The 22,824-nt window shown below is 31.6% G+C and overlaps 1 protein-coding gene across 1 annotated transcript in view; it reads right to left on the bottom strand.

Annotated features, from left to right (window-relative positions):
• Window positions 1-22,824, bottom strand: part of LRRIQ3 (leucine rich repeats and IQ motif containing 3) — a gene marked incomplete at its 3' end in the record, with an annotated part of 163,173 nt that overhangs the window by 55,107 nt on the left and 85,242 nt on the right. Inside the window, exon 5 of the mRNA XM_081305610.1 lies at window positions 1,641-1,770. Within this exon, the coding sequence (XP_081161736.1) occupies window positions 1,641-1,770 (130 nt within the window). The remainder of the gene's footprint in view (window positions 1-1,640; window positions 1,771-22,824) is intronic.

Here is a 22,824-nt window from a genome sequence, read left to right as displayed (position 1 = left end):
ATTAAGTGTGGCATAAAGACAAGCTTAGGCTTTTAAATTTTAAAAAAAATTTAACCTCTATGCATAAGTTCTCAGTAATAGAGAAGGCCTCTCATTAAAAGAAGAAAATAAACCAAGAAAGAACATGATATAGAATCCTGGAAACAAGGGTTTCAACAGATTAGAGAGACAGATAAACTCTCAAGATCATGGTGGAAGAAGGAAAGTGCCAAGATAACAGCTGTCATAGGAAGTACAGCAATAAAATTAAAAAAGTAAAAAGATGGGATCCAGAAGGATTATCTTTTTTTAAAATGTGGGTATATTTGAATTGGCAGTAGTTTGAATGGTGTAAGAGATCTGAAAACACATTTTCAACAAAAAACTGCATAAAAAAACAAATTTATTCCTAAAATAATGTGGCCCAGCTGTGAGCAGTATTTACTTAGTCAAAATAAATACAAATGAAATATTAGTTAACTCCAAATAGTGATGTTATAATTCTATTAGGAGAAGAGAGAAGGTTATAGATAAGTGTATGTGTTAAGGAGAATTATAAGAGAATAAAATCTCAATCTTTCATAGTAGAAACCTATAGATTAAATCTAAATTTGAAAAAGAGATTTTCTGATTAAGCTCAAATTATTTACTTTTAATTTTAATATAATAAAATTATTGAGTTAAATGGCCTTGGAGTAGTAAAAGGAATGAGTGGAGGGGTATGTAGCATGGGACTCCTATTTTTCCTTTTATTCCAGTTTGGTTTATAAGCCTAAAGGTTTAAAACATCATATAAAAATAAAATTACATTTAAATAAAAGACATAGAGCTTTATGAAGTACATGAAAATAATGATGTACAGATAAAATAAGCAACAAGTCACTGACAAATGTGGATCTAACAGAGTGACCAGTTTTACATGCAAGAAAAGAAAATAACCAAGATAAAAATACCAACATGGAATTTTATAAAATAGAAAGAATTAAGTATTTGAGAATTAAAGAGGATCCCTTGAGATAACTGATTTTCAAATTAAAAGGCTTTATAATATTTCTGTGAAAGATGATAGAAAAAAGAATGTCTCTTATAACATTTTCTCATTTTAAAAAATCTTTTTTATCTATTTTTTTTATTGGTTGTTCACAACATTACAAAGCTCTTGACATATCATATTTCATACATTAGATTGAAGTGGATTATGAACCCCCAATTTTACCCCAAATGCAGATTGCAGAATCACGTCGGTTACACATCCACAATTAAAAAATCTTTAAAAATAAAATAATGCATATTAACAACCAAAATTCAATAATACTCATTTATATAACAAAAATAATTACAAAAAGTAAATTTAATATAACTTTTTAATTTCAAAATTTGTGATTAATCTGATACTTCATATAGTTCTCAAAGAAGGTGTAATACGGACAAAACCATACAATAACAAAACAATCAATTCAGTGTAATTCTTGCTATCCAATTTACCCACTTCCAAATATCTACACGAAATTAGGTTCTTGAAATTCATGGAATTTTTTAATTTGTATATTTCACTGACTCTTGTATTTATTTAGAGTTCAAATCATTATTCCCAATGGGCAGTGCTTTATTTAGTCATTAAAATATATTATTTAAATATAATTAAAATTTATATAACTTACCTTCTTGAAAGAGATGACTTGATTTTTTTGATTTCCTGCCAATATCTTTTGTTTTTAATCCATATATAATGGGAGAAACATTTTTTCTCTGTCTACTAGCTTTTTTAAGATCAACAGAAGAATAAATATCCTGTGAAAATAAAATAAAAGCACTGATAGCATCTCATATGTTTTAGAGTTCCCAAAGAGCTTTCATATGCAATATATAATATTATAATTGACTTTAATTAAAAAGAAATCTGGAAAATAGGCAGAGTTAAGAAAAAAATTTAAAAATCTCCCTTTCTGTAATATTTTGATAAACTGTCCTTCTATTAAGAGTTAATAATATACCTTAGATAAAGCTACAAAAGAGATGGAGGATAAAGGAGACCTGTCTGGAGAATGCCATAAGAAGACAACAAAGAAACACACTATAGTGTTTGTCCAGAAAGTCTAAAGGAAGATTCAGAGAAAGAAAATTTATTTCACAGAACAATGATGACAGCAACATAAGCTGGAAAAGGAGGAACAGTAACACAAGAAGAATGTGGTGGGGGTGGTCAGCATAATTACAAATCTGAAAAAAAACAAGTGGATCAAATATGACTGGGAGGAATAACAAGTTGAAGAGGAGCTTCATCAAAAAATGGGGGCATTGTCAATGTAAACTGTATATCTGTAATGTAATGTTTTATTAACACTGTTCTCTCTTTTTCTCTTCAGAGTCCAGCCAGGACTATTCCAGAGGTTTTATCAGGTCATGAGGGAATCATCTCTATTTTATTGCATGCATTGCTTCTATCCTCAAAGTTCTCTCATCATTCCAGAGAGATGCTAGAAATCCAAACATCTTGTCTACATTTCAGTCTGGAAGATGGAAGAAGAGAAAATTTAAAAAGGGCACAATCATATTTCTTATCTCTTCTCAGAGATTCTACTAATAACTTCTACTAAGATCTCACTGACCACTTACAGTTACAAAGGAGAGGGTAAGGAATATGGCCTTTAAACTAGGAAAAAAAAGGAGGGGGTACTGGAATAAAATTGAAGGCCTCTTACTAAGAAGAAGAAGAGAAGGGGGAACAAAGGACAGATAACAATGGGCAAATAATTATCTCTGTCACAGGTAGAAAAACCAAGACCATAAAAGGATGTATATGTTTGTACATTACAACTTTTGCAGGATAAGGTGCTTTCCTTGATAATAAACACTGATCTAAATTCTAAAAGCTTAGCAAATATTCACCTGAAGCTAGATCTTTCTGAGATGTTTGCTTTTGCATATTTGTATATATAATATTTACATAGAGTTTATCACCTGCCATTATTTTAAGCTCTTTACAGATATTAGCTCATTTAATACATAAAAAAACAGGAGGTGAGCTTTTTCACCCTGCAAGCTCTCATAGAGATCTTTATGTCTATGAGAATTAAAGTCATAGAAGAGGATTTCAAAATAGAGAAATCATTCTCATATTTTCATCAGTATTTTTACTTGTCCACTGATTCAAACCTCCTTTATTCTACCTTTTAATAAAAACCACTTGGATATGTTTTCTCTCTATACCACATAATATAGATATATTTAATGAAATCTATATTATTATTATTAGAAATCTATATTATTAATACATGGTATTCTCTAATTTATCATATTGAAAACAAGTCTCTGCAATGTCGCAAATTGCTAGGATATTTTATTGTTCATTGCAGGTACTAAGTATTATCTGTTCATGAATTTATTCTTCAATGAAATAGCTTTCACTCATCAACTCTAAGATAATTTCTTTTAAGTCTTTACATGACAATATCACTAGTTTTTGCTAGAATACAAATAAGCAGGGTACTTTAGACCTCAATGATGGTCTTTGTACTTTATATATTTACAAATTTTTCTTAAGGTTACCAAGAATGATTATAATTCATAATATCAAAATGTGATGTGATTTTTAGGTAATGTTGAATCTGTTTTTATTTAAATCTACTTTTATATTAAATATGACAAAAATAGCATAGAACACTATGTTGCAATTAAATCTGTAAAAAAAAAATTGTCAAATGCTTTTCCACCTCAAATTTTCTATAAATCCTTATCATACAGTATGATTCTTGTATCTTCCTACTTCTGAAAATTTTACTCTATTTTGATAACTTCCCTATCTTTTCTTGCTGAAAATACAACTCATCACATGTGAAAAAATCACTTCAAACTCCATTTGAATCATAGAAATAGTCCTTTATATGCCACATTTTTATCCTACCCATAAGAAAACAATGCATGTTCTCAACAATTTGGTTTTCACAAGTATTTATTCCTTTATGTTGCCTCAGAATGATAAAGAAAAAAACACTACGTCAAATCTGAGATGCATTATCTCTATCATAGTTAATTTATAGAATCATGAAATTTAAAAGGCCAGAAATTAAATAAGTAGCTAGCAAATTTATTTTCAAAATATAATTTCTTTAGTTCCCCCCATTTACCTTTTATCATGTATCCAAACATCATTGTTTGTCATAATTTAAAATAGTTTTCCTTGTTTAATTTTAGAAAAGAAAAATTTATTACCAAGATTTCATACTTTATAGTGGAATAAATCTGTAGTAAGATAATCAGTCTAGATCTCTAAATAAACCTATTTATATAAGCTAAAGTCTCTAAGTTAAAGCTCACACAAGCTACCAACATAATGAAAATGTACTTTACTGTTCTATATATTTCAAAAAGGAAAAGAAACAATGTGACCATTTATTGATTGATCTCTGAGACCATGGAGAAGGAAAAGTTATCAGAAGACTAAGAATGATCTACTAAACATTTTGTTTTCGATAGCAAAAGCATATTCTATTCTCTGTAGCACTCTAATCCTCACATTGGTCTTCAATAATTTTAGAAAATATTTTAAGAATATTTGATAACATTTGACATTATAAGTTGACAACAAATTAATTGCATTAGATATAATTTAATTTTTAACAGGCTCAAGGTAATTCAGTTCAAATATTTGTGTATGGTAAACCTAAAATCAAGTATGTTTGATATATCTTTCTTTACTTAAAAAATAACAATATGATTAGGTAAAGCACTTGAGTGATCACATGCAAAAAAGTGAGAATTAATAAAATGATACCACTCTGAAAGAACGTCTATAATTTCATTATAAACAGATCTGTTCTCAATCATATCTTGATCAATATGTGTATGTATGATTTGACTCAAAATATAAAAGAAATGTTTATCACATTTTCAGAAGAAATGATAAAGGAACAAAATCTTTGAACACCAGACAGCAGTCTAAAACATGGCATATCCACAGACTGGAGCAGTGGGTCAAATTAAATACATGAAGTTAAATAGGAAGAGATATTACATTTGGGCAAAAATACTTAATTGAATACATCATATGATTTAAAGGATGAATGATAAGAGACCCAAGACATTTAAGAGAAAACTAATTAGAACCTCTTTGTACAATGTGACCCTAACTTATATTAATATTTACTTTAGAAAGGGAAAAAATGGCACTCTTATCCTATCACTTCTGATCAGAACAATAGTTGGTATATTGTGTCAGGACAGAGAAATATGTTTAAAAGTTACAGAAAACCAGGAACATGAAAAGATAGAAGTTTACCCACTAAATTACTGTGAAATTAAGCAGTGTATAAGTCACGTTTAAGTAGAGAAAACGTAACAGAGATTTGGGGTCCACTTTCTTATGATGTACATCTTCCTCCTCTTGGAAAATACCATTCTCCTGCTCAAATCAGAAGAACTTTGTTCTGTAACCCTTTTATGAAACTGTATACGTAAGTCATGAGCATTCTTGGCAAATTCAACCTCCAAAATAGGTCTCAAATCTGTTCAACTTTTTGCATTTCTACTGTTATTTCTTTAAAGTTATAACTATCTCTTCCCAGTCAAGGTCAATCACAAATAACTTCTTTTAGTATATACAAGATACATTTACATGGTTCAAGTTGTAAAACTGATCATATTTCTTTTTGGCTTTAAATGTGATTTAAGAATGCTAAGTCTTTACTATGAGGTACAAAATCTCAGTAAAATGAGGCCTCTGACTATATAGCTAGCTCATTTATCTCATGCTACTCTTGACTTAGTTCATTATACTTCTGTCACTCTAGACTTCATTCAGTCTCCTGAAGGAATCTCAAACAAAAGAAGCTATTGCTGTGTTCTGCTGCCTATCCTATCCTCTACTATCCCCCTCCCCTCCCCTCCCCTCCCATCTTCTCTCTACCCCATCTACTGTAATTAATTTCTCCCCCTTGTTTTTTTTTCCTTTCCCCTCACTTCCTCTTATATGTAATTTTGTATAACAAGTATGGCACTATGTAAAAAAGTGGATGTGTAACCGATATGATTCTGCAATCTGTATATGGGGTAAAAATGGGAGTTAATAACCCACTTGAATCAAATGTATGAAATATGATATGTCAAAAACTATGTAATGTTTTGAACAACTAATAATAAAAATTTAAAAAAGAAGCTATTGCCTGCCTCTAGTCTTTATGCAAACTCTTCCCCCTGCCTGGAACACTCTCCTTCCCATACTTCACATGATTAGCTCCTACTCTTCTGGTCTGAACTTAAAATATTATCTCCTCAGAAAATCCTATAACAGCCTTGTGAAAAATAATCTCCCTCCTCTACTTGGTTTTTTTCTTTATTTTATTTTATTTTTTGCAGGGGAGGGTATCAGGGGTTGAACTCAGGGGCACTAGACCACTGAGCTACATCACCAGTCCTATTTTTTTAATTTTATTTGGAGACTGGGTCTCACTGAGTTTTTTAGTGCCTCACTTTTTGCTGAGGCTAGCTTTGAACTCGCAATCCTCTTGTTTCAGACTCCTGAGCTGTTGGGATTGCAGGCATGTGCCACCGTGCCCAGCACCCTATTTGTTTTGATTATAAGATTTATCACAATTTTATTTGCTTGTTTGCTTGGGTTACATTTCCCCGCCTAGAGTCTAGTTCACCAGGATGTACTGTTTACTCATTACTGAAAATGGTCTATGGCATTCATCAAATAGATGAATTCTAGATAGGGAAGAAGGGTGGAAAGGAAAGGGAGGGGGCAGGGGATTAGCAAGGGTGGTGAAATGTGATGAACCTCATTATCCAAAGTACATGTATGAAGACATGAATTGGGTGTTAACCTACTTTATATACAAACAGAGATATGAAAAATTGTGGTATATATGTGTAATAAAAATTATAATGCAAAAAAACCCCCAAAGTACATGTATAAAGACATGAATTGGCATGAACATACTTTATATACAAAGAAATGAAAAATTGTGCTCTATATGTGTAATAAGAATTGTAATTCAATCCGCTGTTGTGTATTAAAAAAAATAAAATCAATTAAATTAAAAAAAATAAAATTATTTGTCAAATTCTGAATGAACAGTGCCAAAGAGAAATATAAACAAGAAAAGTGAAAGTTTAGGAACTTTATTTCAATATGATATGAAATGGACCTCCATGTTTTGGAGAAAAAACAATAACCAGAAATAATTTTAAAATAAATTTATAGCTTTTATTTTTATGACTTCATCCCTATGACACTTTCAGCATTCTTTTATTTCTGAATTATTTCACACCTTACATTTACTCCAAAGCTTTTCACTTAGCAATTCTTCACAACTCTCACATTTTTCTCCTAAGCTCTTTATCATGTACATCAACTTAGACTCGCCAGAATTTTCTAGGATCTCTTCTACTTTACCAATTCCTGAATTTGTCACACGCACACAAAAGGATAAACATAAGCATCTGGTAGGAATAATTTTATCTTTTTCAGACACATATCTCTACCCATTCTATTGATTCTATATCATAATAAGCCAAAGAACCAAAATAGTAATGAAGAGCTCTTTCATGGTTTAGAGTGGAGAAGCTAAGAAAAAAATCATCTATAAAAGGTTTGGAAGTGGGAGAGATATGCATATATTAATATATCTCATCCAATTGTAATAAGAAAAAAATTAAGACATTGCTGAAAATTGGAATAGATTAACTGAGGATTAATGATGTCCCATTAACTGACAAGCTACATATGTACCCAGTTGTTAAAAAAAAAATCCAATGGATGCTTGTAATAGATATTTTTCCCCTAAGAAAGATGATGATTTATTATTTAAAATCTGAGAGTGGATGACAGTGATAATAATTCCCTCTGTCTTCTTTCTAGACCAAGAGTATTATTTTATACTGAACTCTTCTATCTCCCAAACTCAAGGTATATTTCAACTCTTCATGCTTTGTTTACCAACTTATCTTAATGAGAAATCTATTGTATGAAATGACCCTAACATTAGTATTCCCTAACATTGTAGTTTTTTATTTCATTGTGTGTTAGGCAAATAACAACGCTTTCACTTTTTGATCAAAGCAGTTTAACAAAGAACCACTGTTATCCTATTCCTGTACTATCTATACTATTCTATGCCTAAACAAACATTATACACTTCTCATTACAAATAGGCTGTATTTCAGAGATCATCTTAGAAACCTCTTTAGAATCACAGTAATTCTAATTAGGATCCCATTCTTTTGGTTGTACATGATGTGGAGGTTTCACTGGTGATACATTCATATGTGAACATAGGAAAGTTATGTGCAATTCTACTGTCTTTCCTAATTAGAATAAGTTATATTCCATGTATATATAAAATGTCAAAATACACTCTACTATTATGTATATCTAAAAATAACAAATACAAAGTAAACTATTAAAAAATAAGCTAAAAAAACACAGTAACTCACAGTCATTGGGTATCCTATCTCCTGCTTTTTTTTTTTTTATTTCTCTTTCCTATTTTCAGACAATACATCCTTTTTTTAATGTGCTAATCCAAATCTTAGGTTTTCCAGATAATACTCAAAGGGATAACTCTGGGAGTAAAACACAAACTAAACTGTTTGTTGTATTTGTCTCAGTGGAATTTTTAGCTCTACTGTTTGGCATCAGTCTCTAATGAAACTGGAAAGCAAGCTTTCAATATAAAGGAGGCTAATGTATAGTAAGTAAAAAACTTATGACAAGAAGATAGAATTTTCCTCCAAGTGGTTAATTTGTAGGGTGGCATTTGGATCCTACTTTCAAGAGTCAATGCTGGTTAACAGGAAAAAACATAAAGAAAGGGACATGGTTTAAAAATAATGTTTTATGAGAATAATTACTTTTTAAGATATTACTCTTTAAGTAATTTGGAAGGTTTAACTGACTTGAAAAATTTTTAATACCTTGCATGTGACCCTAAACTTAATTTATCTTAACAAAGTAGACTAGAAATTATAACACTCTCAATGTATGAGGAAGAGACTTCACAAAGGAAGACCTAGATATAAAGAGAAATGTGACAGTTTATTTCTATACAAAAAGTAATCAAGAGAAATGAGGTTTCCCAAATATGTTTTCCATAAATGTCCACTTTAATAACACATGGAGGAAAAAAGAATAAGAAAGCTCATGCCTCCTCAGTTCAAAAAATCTAAGGTCCAGCATTACCAATATTAGAGATACCAATATGTACATCACTGTAGCCACTCTTTTCTATGGTACATACTTAGTGGTAGCAGATGTAGAACCCAGTAAAAGGCACTAATATTTCCATGATATTTTAGATTATAATTTCAAGTTCAGAACAATTAATGCTAGTTTGTGAATGTACAATAATTGGTATCACATAGAATAAGTTAAAAAAGAGATACGAGGAAATTTCAGAGTGTTAGAGTTCTATTGAAAACTCAATTTTTTTTGGAAAATCTCTCCAGAAAGGCATTGAATTATATTTATCTATATGGAATGCAATTCCATTTACAATGCTACCTTACTTTTTTGTGATACATTCATCACATTGTCTAATAGCCTATATTCTTTGTACAGGATGCAACCTTGTCTGAAATGTCTGGGACTAGAAGTGTTACACATTTTGGAATATTTGTGTAAATGTAAAAAGCTATCTTATTGAATAAGTCTGAACACAAAACTTATTTACTTTTCATAATACCTCATATACATACCCTAAAGTTAATTTTATACAATATTTTTAATGCAATTGAATTTTGACTATAATTCATCACAAGAGATCAGGTGTGTAATTATACTTGTGGCATCGTTCAGATGCTCAAAAAGTTTTGAACTTTGGTATATTTTGGAATTGTATTTCAGATCAAGGATACTCAAACCTCTGAAATAACTGAGACTTATTCAAAATACTTACTGCAGAGTATTTATTGCATCTTTCAAAGTATTTATTGCATCCGGCCTTATGTCAATCATGTATATTTTTCACCTACAGGAGAAATTTTTTTTGAGGACTCAGTCTGTGACTTAATTATGTCAATATCCCTTTAACAGTTTGATTGGATTCTTTAACTTCTGTCGTAATATAAACTCAAAAATAACAAGAGAATGAAAAATCTGATTATTTATTCACAAAAGGTGTATCAAGTGCCAACTATCTACATGGCACAATGCTAAGGCCTAGGTATGAAGCTAGTTGGAAGATTTAAATTCAATTCTTCTTTTAATGTAGATGTTAAAAGCATGAAATGAAAAGAGTATTGAAATTGAGAAAAACAGTAGAAAGTGGACTAAATAGTAACAAAACTCCTGATAAAAGCAGGCATTTTATTAACCTCATATCTTAGCACACTTGGTTAGAATAATACTTTTCAATTGGTAAGTCTAATAATTTTGAAGTGAAATGAAAAAATATGTTAATACTGCTAAGGAATCTTCAAATAAGACCAGTTCATAGGGTGATGTAAAATTTAATGATGAACAATAAAACAGAATTTTCAGTTGAAGAAAAAAATTTTTTCCTTAAAAACAAAATATGTAGCTTGAGAGACTATATCTTAAGGTATATTTGAAAAATATTTTTATTTATGAAAACAGAAGAAAAGAACAGTAGTTTGGGACTGCCAACATTTTGATGATGTTTAGGTTGTTTTTCTTTAACCCAAACACTTTAAGCAAATCCAGTACTTTAGAGCTTATAGGCTTTAAACTGGAGTTTGAATCTCAGGAGGGGTTTATATTATCCATAAGGAAAACATCTCAATGAATTAACATGGTATCCATATACATAATTATGTTTCCAAAGTAAAGCATGGTACAAGATCCTTGAATATACTTTAGAACTGCATTATTGATAAACTACCAAACTGACTCATATTTTCTAAAATTGAGGTTTTATAATCCTGCAACTTGGAATAATATACTCATTTTGAAAGTTTGAAATATATGTAAATGCTTCTTCACATTGCTTTTATTACAATATTAAGGCCTAAAAAGACTATTTTTAAAAGATTGCTTCAAATGTAGTGTAATTATGATTCTTCCCACTAAATATCACATATATCCCAGGAACTGCAGGAACTCTTTTGATCTAAAGGTAGATTACATAAAAATGTGAAACAGAGACACACAAATGTGTGTGTGTGTGTGTGTGTGTGTGTGTGTTAAATCCCTGAGGCTCAGTAAAGAGTTCAGTGACCCCAGATATACATTTGCAAGTTTTTCAGTTTCTGTGCAAATCTCAATCTGTCCAATATCACAGTTGATTCACCACAATTTCTTTAACAGCCTCAAGCACGCAATTCACATAAGAAATATTTCAGCAAATGCCAATATGTAAGTAAGTTACATGCAGTCCAATATCCCTGTAACTGGATAAAATGACTCAAAACTATAGTCGGTAGCAGAATTAAATGTCAGCTGAGTAATATCCTCTAGCAACCATCTTCAACAGATACACCAAATTGAACAGCTATACCCATACCAAACTACTTTCACAAGAGGTTTGGATATCAGGTGAGAGATCCTGGTGCCTGCTTTTAGTATAACAAAAAGAAAAGACATAACAAAGTAATCAGGAGAGAAGGAGTTGCCCTCATCACCCCTAAAAATCAATGCAAAATATCCATGAAACAGTGCTGGTTCCTTGAAAATCTAAGCAAAATAGAAAAACTTTTACCTAAACAAATTTAAAAAACTTCTAGAAGTCTTATATAAAATCAGAGATAAAAATGAAGGCATTGCAAATGACACAACAGAAATAAAATCATTAAAGGTTTTTATGAACAAATACATGCCAACAGATTGGATAAGCTAGAAGAATTTCATAATTTTCTAGACACATACTAATAGCCAAGACTAAACTATGAATAAATAGAAAAGCTGAATAAACCAATCAATAACACTTAGTGGATTCAATCAATAGTAGAAAGTATCCCAATCAAAGAAAAGAACAGGACCAGATGAATGTACTGCAGAACTCTACGGAACAGTTAAAGAACTAATATCATGTCTCCTTAGGACATTCCAAAAAGGAGAATAGGAAGGAACTTTTCCAAATAATTACCCTGATAAGGATATAATCCAAAATAGAGAATTATAAGCCAATTTGATTTACATGCAAAATTCCTCAAAAACCGGGAGCAAGCAAAATCCAACAGCATATCAGAAAGATCATACACCTTGATCAAGTGAAATTCATCTGAAGAATGCAAGGATGGTTCAACATATACAAATCAATTAACAAGATTTACTATATCTACAGGCTAGACAAATATCATATAATCATCTCAATAGATGCAGAAAAAGCATTTGATAAAATTCAACATGCATCCTTTATAAAAATGCTGAGCAAAGTGGTATAGGAGGATTGTATCTCAACATAGTAAAGACTATATATAAAAAGCCAATGGCTAAAATTATATATAAAATGGGCAAAAGCTGAAAGATTTCTAAGATCTAGAACAAGTCAAGGAGGCCAACTTTCAACCCATCAACATAGGGCTGAAGGTTCTAACCAGGGCAATCAGGCAATCAAGCAGAAAAAAGAAATAAAATGTATCTAAATTGGAAAAGAATGGTTTAAACTGTCACTGTTTGTATAAAACCTCATCTAATAAGTTGACAAAGACTACAACAAAAAGAACTATTAGAATTACTAAATAAATTTGCAGATTACAAAATAAACATCCAAAAATCAGTAGCACTGTTATAGGCCAATATCAAATTCTCTTAAGTTAGATAGAAACAATTTAGAATAATAAAAAAAAGCAAATAAAATGCCTAAGAATAAATTTAACTGAGGAATTTAAAGCGCATTCTAATGAAAATTATAAAATATTAATTAATTAAGGAGAATGAAAGAAAGCTACCTCATGTTCACACATTGTAAGAATCAATACAGTTAAAATATCCATATTATCCAAAGCAAGCAAAATAGCAGGATATAAAATCAACACCCATAAATCAAAAGCATTTCTGTATATCAGTAACAAATCCTCTGAAAGAGAAACCAGAAAAACTACCCCATTTACAATAGCCCCAGAAAAATAAATAAATAAAACACTTGGGAATCAACATAATGAAAGAGGTAAAAGACCTCTACAATGAAAACTACAGAATGCTAAAGAAAGAAATTAGAGAAGACCTTGGAAGATGGAAAGATCTCCCTTGTTCTTGGATAGGCAGAATTAATATTGTCAAAATGATCATACTACCAAAATCACTATACAGAATTAATACAATTCCAATCAAACTTCCAATGACATTCCTCATAGAAATAGAAAAAGAGGTCATGAAATTCATCTGAAAAAAATAAGAGATCCAGAATAACTAAAGCAATCCTTAGCAAGAAGAGTGAAGCACATGGCATCACTATACCAGACATTAAACTATATACTACATTGCTTCTGACACTTCTCAGAAGATGTATTATGATTGCAATAGTAACAAAAATGGCATGGAAATGGCACCAAAATAGACTTGTAAAGCAATGGTACAGAATAGAGGACACAGAGAAAAACTCACACAAATACAGTTATCTCGTATTAGACAAGGGCGCCAAAAACATACATTGGAGAAAAGATAGCCTCTTCAACAAATGGTGCTGTGAAAACTGGAAATCCATACACAACAAAATGAAATTAAGCCTATTTCTCTCTTCATGCATAAAACTCAACTCAAAGTGGATCAAGGACCTAGAAATTACACTAAAGAACCTGCTCCTACTACAACAAAAAGTAGGCCCAAATATTCATCACACTGGATTAGGCCCTGACTTCCTTAATAAGACTCCTATAGCACAAGAATTAAAATAAAGAATCAATAAATGGGATGGATTCAAACTAAAAAGCTTCTTCGCAGCAAATGAAACAATCATTAAAGTGAATAGAGACCCTACAGAATGGGAGCAAATTTTTACCACACACACATCAGAGCACTAATCTCTAGGATATATAAAGAACTCAAAAACCTTAACACCAAAAAACAAATAACCCAATCAATAAATGGGCCAAAGAACTGAACAGACACTTCTCAGAAGACGATATATAATCAATCAACCACCACATCAATGTTTATAGCAGCACAATTCACAAAGCTAAATTGTGGAACCAACCTAGACGCCCTTCAGTAGATGAATGGATAAAGAAAATGTGGGATATATACACAACGGAATATTACTCAGCATTAAAAAAGAATAAAATCAGGCTTTTGCAGGTAAATGGATGGAGCTAGAGAATATAATGCTAAGTGAAGATATCCAATCCTCAAAAAAAACAAATGCTGAATGTTTTCTCTGATATATAAGCATGCTGATCCATAATGAGTATGGGGGTGGGGTGGGGGGAACATGTGAGGAATAGAAGAACTTTAGATAGGGCAAAGGGGAGGGAAAGAAAGGGAGGGGGTTCAGGGATAGGAAAGATGGTGGAATGAGACAGATATCACTATCCTGGGTACATGTATGAAAACATAAATGGTGTGACTCTACTTTGTATACAATCAGAGACATGAAAAATTGTCCTCTATGTGTGTAATATGAATTGAATTACATTCTGTTGTCATATACAACAAATTAGAATAAATAAAATAAAAAGAATCTGTTTTTAAAATGGGTAATAAATCTGAGTGAATATTTCTCAAAAGACAACAAATAAATGGGCACCTGTATATGAAAGAATGCTGAGCATCACTAATCACCAAGTAAATGCAAATCAAAACCACAATGAGATATCACCTCACCCCAGTAAAATAAGTTATTTTCAAAAAGACTAAAGATAACAAGTGCTGGTGGGGATGTAAAGAAAAGGAAAGCTTCCCACCCCACTGGTAAAAGTATAAATGAGTATAGCTATCATGAAAAACTGTATGGAGATTTCTCAAAAATTAAAATTAGAACTACCATATGAGGCAGCAATCAGACTCTTGGGTACATATTCACTGGAAATGATGTCTATGTGTCAGAGATATCTACGTACATTCATTGCAGTACTGTTCACAATTCCCAAGATATAGAACCAGTATAAATGCCCATCAAATGATAAATGGATAAAGAAAAGTGGTATATATAAAGAATGAAATACTATTCAGCCATTAATATTATTCATCCATTTTTATAACATTAGTGGAAAGTAGAGATCATTATGTTAAATGAAATAAGAGAAAGACAAATACAGTATGATCTCACTCAGATGTTGAATCTAAAATAGTTCGTCTCAGAAGTTAAGAGTAAAATGGGGATTTCCAAAGAGCAGGGAGAGTGGGGCAGGTCAAAGGACAGGGGAAAGATTGATAAATGGGTCCTAAGTTGTAGTTAGATAAGAACAAGAACTTTTCACTATAAAGGCATGATAAATGTTTGAGAAGATAGGAATAATTAATATGTTTTAAACATTACCCAGTGTATATATGTATTGAAGCATCATATGTTTCCCAACAACATGTGCAATTTTTATATTTTTATATACCACAATAAAATAAAATTAATTATTAAAACCAAGCTTTAATTGAAAAAAATTGCAAAGACACAAACAAGGTCTACTTAGGGTATCATAAACTATTGAAATCAGGATTATCAGAATCATGTATATTTTATTAATCAATATTTAAATATAAAGGAATCCCAACTGTTTACTATGAGTCTCTACAGGCTTTCTAGGTGAATATTGTCATCAAAACCCCTGTTTAGATGGAATATTTTGCAAATTACTTTAACTACAGAGAAGCATCAATGTGATTTAATAGTTAATATTTTCTTCCTAAATCATGCTGGCTGAGTATATTTTATGAATTTTTTTAAATATTTATTTTTTAGTTGTAGTTGGACACAATACCTTTATTTAATTTATTTATTTCTATGTGGTACCGAGGATGGAACGGAGGGCCTTACATGTGCTAGGAGAGTTCTCTACCGCTGAGCCACAATCCCAGCCCCTTTTATGAAAATTTAGTAATGTTGATTATATAGAGTTATCATGAAACAGGAATAATCCCATTCAAAGCTTAGCTCAATATTGAAATACGGTGAAATAGTAAAAAAGTTTAGTTTGAATAAATCAAAATCAATTCTAAGTAAATGATAAAGAATGGCTCTTTTATTGATTTTGTAATCTTGTTTATTAGAATACAATGGACAGCTTAAAAGTTGTGCATTAGCAGTCATTGCAACACAATATTTGTATGATCATATATTTCATTCAATTTAAAAATTGTGATCAGGTGTTTGAGGAAGAAAATTATTTCATGAACATCTATATGTAAGTTTTAGTTTCTTAAAATATGCTGAAATGGATGTATAACTACGTGTATTTCTCTTTTCAACTTTACACTTATCTTGTGTGTACTGCTGATATCCCTAGTATCGAGTCAGAGACAGATTTTCATCCTGTTGTCCAGGCAATGATGTGCACAATTCCTTTTGACATTGATGAAAGGTGAATACACACATCCAGCCCACTTCAGTGAAAATTGACCCATAATTTTGTTTTATCCTGAAGAAAAATACAGTAATAAAGTTTAAAGATAGAAAAAAAATGTTTAACTCTTCAGGTGAACCATCAGTTAACAACAGTTCACAAATATTACACTTTGTCTTAGGACAGTGAGCTCAAGCTTTGTTTTTAGGTATTCATTAATTCAAAATATTATGGCTCTCTAAATGATAGCAAAATATCTAAAATTGAAATTTAACATTTCAATGAGATCAAAAGCTAAAGGTCAAAAGGAAAGCATGTTTTTACATTATTCCATCTCTATTGTCCCTTAAGATTTTTCATGTGAAATAAATGTATATATTTCCTGTAAATATTTAGTAGTTGAAAATAAATACTTATTTCCCACAAGATGACTATGCAACAAAATGTGTGGATCTTGCATAGTCTATTGATACTAGTATATATATATATATATATATATATATATATATATATACACACACACACACACACACACACACACACACACACACACCAGTGTTTTCAAGAATATACCAGAATACTAAATATTGTAGGAAAATGAAAGAATGCTGATTCAGATCAATTGCTCCAATCCCAAGTTTCTTACCTCTACTAGTAGTAAAAGATACATGATATGATGAGTTAAGATTATCCACCAAAACATTTTTGTTTTCTCTAGTAATCTTTAAGGATCTACTACTACTCATTAATTTAACTATACCATTTAATTTCAGTCTGTTAATATCATCAGGGTATAGAATTTCTAGAATGATAAGCTTTACTGTAAAGTGTAAAGACTCCAGAATGCAATAAATGCTTTATCTTTTTTGTGTTTGAAGGGTATCTAAGTTCTAGTATAACAGAATAAGCAAGAAAATCGGTTTTGTTTCCATAATTTATAACTTTATATCATTGTTTTGACTTTCATCTTATTTTAAACTATCTTCTTTCAATGATGGCCTTTATTCTTCCTACTGACATAAAGACATCAGTGATGACTTGCTGTTAAATACTATTTCCATTATAGCACGCAAATTAATATTCTCATAAAACTCTGAGTTATAAGTTATAACCCAAAATAATTTACATAGAATTTGGATTATGCTTCTTTTAAATAAAAAGAGAGTATTTCAAATAAATATTTGTTGATTGCCTCCTATGTGCCTATCACTGTGGTAGGTAAAGGGTGATTAAAAACAAATAAAATACAATCTGCTATAAAGTGCTTTGTATTCTTAAAGATATTGACATAAAATAGTCATCTTTGAAGAAAGTAGGGTATAAATGAACTTTAAAAGTCACATGCAAAGATAGATATGAATCACAATATCACAGGTAAGTATGAGAAACTAATTTCCCCTAGTAGTAAAAGAGGATTTTATTTAAAAAAATCAAACCTTTGTTCCAGTTACATCAGGAAATTCATCCTTTTATATAATTTTGTGAGCTAAACTGAAAAGGAAAACAGACAAAGGGATGCATTCTGGAAATATTCAGATTCCTAAATAAATGGAAGGAAGAATAGGTGCCAGACCTTGGAGCCAAGAACAAGTGAAGGCAGATTAGTGCCTACTGTGAGATGACAACTTATTCATAATCATAACTGTTAGAATAAAGGCAATGTGGCAGAATGGAGGTGAAGTGGAAGAGAACACAAAGTGATGCTTTTCTACATTAGGCTATATGACAATGAAGAAACTTGCTCTCAATAAATGGCCATCTGATTCACAGGAGTTAAGGTCAATTATGGTTAATTCTAATAAATTTAAATTCTTATACTGGAATCTCTCATGATATGCAGGTATGGATCTCTTTTGAGGGAAAAGCTTCTGATATAAATATGTTCTTTTTCTGTTTTATTCTTTTGTTCCTTTGGAGTTACTAAATCTTCAAAATAGCAAAGCCTCCTCTCCTAATTATAGAACCTGCAACAAGAGACAACTAAACTTCCACATACTTAGAACTCCCTATTAATTTCCCTTTGCTCATAACCTAAATAATCATGCTGATATTTAGATTTCTGACTCAATTTGAGTCTCATATTTTTCTGCCTTTGCAATATTTCCTGTTTTCTTGTGCTTTGACATTTCCCAACTTGCCATCAATCCATCCAGTCTTTTAGCTCCAGTTTTCTTCTAAGACAGTATGTAAACTTAGTGTCTATTTCTATATGTTGTATCTCATTGTAGATATTTTTTTTTAAATGTGAAGTTGACAAGATTGTCTCAGTAAGTTAGAATTATAATGGAATGTCAAAAACAAGATATCAAAAATACTTTACATAATTGAGATTAGAGAAAAATAATTAAATTTTTTATGTAATCCAGAATTCAAGCAATTAAAACTATAACATTCTTTAGTGTTTCTCATGAAAATTCAACAATGAATGAAAAGTAGATATTCATTTTTCTATTATTTTACCATTTGATAAAACTGAAATTATCTAAAATAAAGAAAACAACATGTCAGTATTAATTATAGTACTCCCATAACTTTCATTTGAACTTATTAATAGTATTTTTGTAAGTTCCATCTCTCTTTTTTAATACAAATATAATTTTTGTGACATCTATGGAGTCATAATAAATCAGATTTCAAGCTAGATGACATATAAGTAAGTATTTACAAACTCATTAAAAAATAAAACTAAGTTAAAATTCTTTTATGGTTTATCTGGAAGAGTAGAATACAGATAATTAGTAGGATCATGTTTTTCAAAAATCAGTTTAGTTACTTCTTCAGATCTCAAGAAATAATGTACAATATATACACAATGGTAGTAGTAAGAATAAGAGACAATTGTGAAGTAATATTAACATTTGACCTTATTATCAACACAAAATAAATCAAATTTTAGTCTCCAATATACTCTTAAAAGAAGAGAAAATCTATAAGGTAAAAAATTTGTATTATTACCACTGAGCCACATCCCCAGCCCTTTTTATATTTAATAACAGAAATAAAATCATTGAATAAGAGAAATAAAATTTGGATAGTAGAGGCATCCACATCTAGGATTGGTAAAATGCAATTGTGCACTAAAATCTCATAAAATGCTGTGTAAAACATGTTTTGAAAATCTGTTGAAAATCAGGGAACAATATCAAGACAGGATTTTTCAGGTTAAAATTTTTTTATTAGAAGGCAAAGTCCCAGAGAAGTAAGTAATCAGATGCTTTTGTTCTAAAAAAATTTGCAGATCAGAAAGAAACATTTTAAAAACTGGACTATAGAACTGGTGACTCAAAATCTCAGGAGTCAAAAATCAAAGCCCACAATTACCCAGAGAGCACCCTGCACTCATTCAACTGGAAATTCCAAGAGTGAAACAATACATGTAACACAGAGTAACATCAAATGTAAAATGAAAAGTCTATAATAAACTTCAAGTTTTGAAATTTTTTTGTGGTTCAATATTGGCGGGTGATCCCTAATTCCTAGCAAGTAGGAAATTAAAATATTATTTGGAGGAAAGTATCTTCATTTTAGAGTCCAGGATTTCCACACATTTTTAAAATATAGGGAAGAGTACACAAGAACCAAACTAGTGAAATTAATAGACATAAGAATTTTGCCTTCCCTCTATGGTCCATTGATTTAGAGAATTTACTTTTGTAGCTACTATTAAATTGAAATATAGGAATTTTGGTAGAGAACAAAAGCCAGGAAGTAAAAGATCAAGGTTTTCAGGGTTATAAACTATGCCTAGACAAGATCTTTATAGTTATTTAATCATAGAACCCAGGTAGATCAAATAAATTTGGAGACTACCAGGTTTTTAAAGAAAATGTATTACCAAATAAACTAAAGTCCATTCCAAAAATAGCTGTTTCCTGGTTTGTTTTGTTTGTTGTTATTATTGTAGTTGTTGTTTTTTGGTACCAAGGATTGAACCCAGGGGTGCTTAACCACTGAGCCACATCTCCAGTCCTTTTTATATTTTATTTAGAGACAGGGTCTCCCTAAGTTGCTTAGCACCTCTCTAAGTTGTTGAGGCTAGCTTCAAATTCACTGTCCTTGTGCCTCAGACTCCCAAGCCATTAGGTGTTTCCTATATTTTTCTAAAGCAATCCAGAAGTCCCAAAACCTCTTAAGGCTATGAAACTGTGCAACACCCAAGAACAAATTTGCTAATGTCTAATTCTAATGTGGAGATAAATAATAATATGTAAAATGTTTTCAAATGGAAGATGTAGGAGATGGTCCAAATGTTACAATGATTCTATTTTAAAAGAAAGAAGTGTTCATCATTCCTATCAGATAGATTTGGTAACTACTATGGAAGAGTGGTAGTTATTCCCACTATCTTCCTTTTCAAAGGGGAGTTTTTATTGTGGTTATCCAGTTTCTATGCCATCTTATATGCTGGGTATATAGAAGGTGGACACTTTATACTTTAACTTGTAGATTGCTAGACCATAAGGTATTACATCTCACTTAAGTAAGACTGGATAATCTATTAGTATACCTATTCAAATTTAAGTTTGGCTACATGTAGTGACATATTCAAGTGTTATGGTCTAGACAGGAGGTATCCCCCAAAAGTTCATGTGTATGATAATGAAAGAAGGTTTAGAGGTAAAATGATTACTTCATGAGAACTTTAACCTATTCAGTGGGTTAATCCACTGATATGGATTAACTTGGAGTGTAATTAGGCAGGTAGGTTACGGCTGAAGGAAGTAGGGCACTGGAAATATGCCTTTGAGGTTTATATTTTGTTGCTGATGAACAGAGCTCTCCCTTCTGCTTCAAATTTATCATGTTCAAGCTGCTTTCCTCTAACACACCCTGATGTTCTGCCTCACCTCTATCCCAGAGAAGGGAGTTGGCCATATGTGAAATGAGATCTCTGAAACCATGAGACTCAAATAAACTTTTCCCTTTCTATATTGTTATTGTCAAGTCTCTTGGTCACACACACACCAAAAAAAAAAAAGTAAAAAAATAACCAACTAAGTAAAACACCAAGATAGAAGTCCATTTCTATTTCACATGAACATCCAATTGTAAGAAGTCTAGGACTAGTAGGACGATCTCACAATCATCTTTTATCTGGGTATTTCCAGCTGTTCACCACCCTAAGTATGGCTTTCATTCTATTATAGTGTAAAAGTACTGGCCATGGCATGCCAGCAACAGGATGGAGGAAGGCAAAAGAAGAGAGAAAAGGCTTTACCAATTGTCTTTTAGGAAAACTTCCCCAAGTCTGCAAAACTATACGTTCATTGATGACATGATATGTTATGCGATAATAAAGGGCTGCTGTGATGTCTGTATCATAAAATCTAGAAACTTGTGAAATGTAACATTTTATGTTAAGGTTTTTTTTTGGGGGGGGAGGGTGGTTTCAGAAGGTACCATTAATTAGTGACTGAAACACAAACATGTTTTCTTACATATATGGAATTTAGACATTTAACATTAAGATTCTGGCTAATAGAACTTTGGTGAAGGTTGTTACTGGCTTGTAGATGGCAACCTTATTATTGTGTACCCATAGAGCAGGATAGTGGGGATTCCCTAGTGTCAGTTTTTCTAAGAATGCTAATGTCATCAGATCAGAACCCCATTCTTATGACCTAATTTAACCTTAACTACTCCTTTTTTTTTTTTTTTAAGCAGCAAAGAGGTGATTATTGAGAGCTAGCTCAGTCCTTGTGCACACAGCAACTAGTGACACTGAGAGGCTCCAAGCCCAGAGTTTGCAGCAATTTTACACACTCTTTGGGGAAGTCAGGGACTTCACATACATCATAGCATCTGTTAGCAAATCATCACACACCGCGGGAAAATCATAAAACAACTCTAAAACATGATTAGCACATTCACTGGCGGGAACAAGTTGGGTAAGTATGATTGGCTAGTACAAAGAGGGATTCTTTTGAACAGATTGATTTAAGTCACAAGGGGAGTACGTGCTGAACTACATGGTTTCCCAACATGTTATCAACCACCATGAACTACTGGGAGGGTGATCTGGCATCCAAGGTATTTTCCCTATCTCATGCTGATTGGTGGTTGCTAGGCGGTTGCTATGGATCCCCACCTACCCTGACTGAGTCAGGGACACTTAGTGCTGAAGATCTCTCCTATTATTTGTAGATAAACAACTCAGCAGGGTGGGTATGTGCCTAGGAGTGCTCTGTGTGTCTTTCCAAGGACAAGGGTCATGCCCCCTTCCTTGGACAGGCTTTGCTCTGAGGTAGAGACTGGTTTCTCATTCCCCCCTTTGTCTGAAAACTTGGGAACCAATCATGGTTCCCTCATTTGGGGGTCTATTTGGGCTCTACATCTTGGTAGAGTAAACAGTAACCCTTTGGGGACAGTCTTCAACTTCCCAGACTCACTCAAAATTGGCCTCCTAGATCCAACCTGACTTGATTTACCTACTACACTATCTATTTCTGGCTT

This window comes from Spermophilus citellus (assembly GCF_964194105.1).
Source record: "Spermophilus citellus genome assembly, chromosome: 9".
NCBI classification, from domain to species: domain Eukaryota; kingdom Metazoa; phylum Chordata; class Mammalia; order Rodentia; family Sciuridae; genus Spermophilus; species Spermophilus citellus.
Note: the sequence above shows the minus strand (reverse complement) of the source record. Positions and strands in the feature narration are given on the sequence as shown.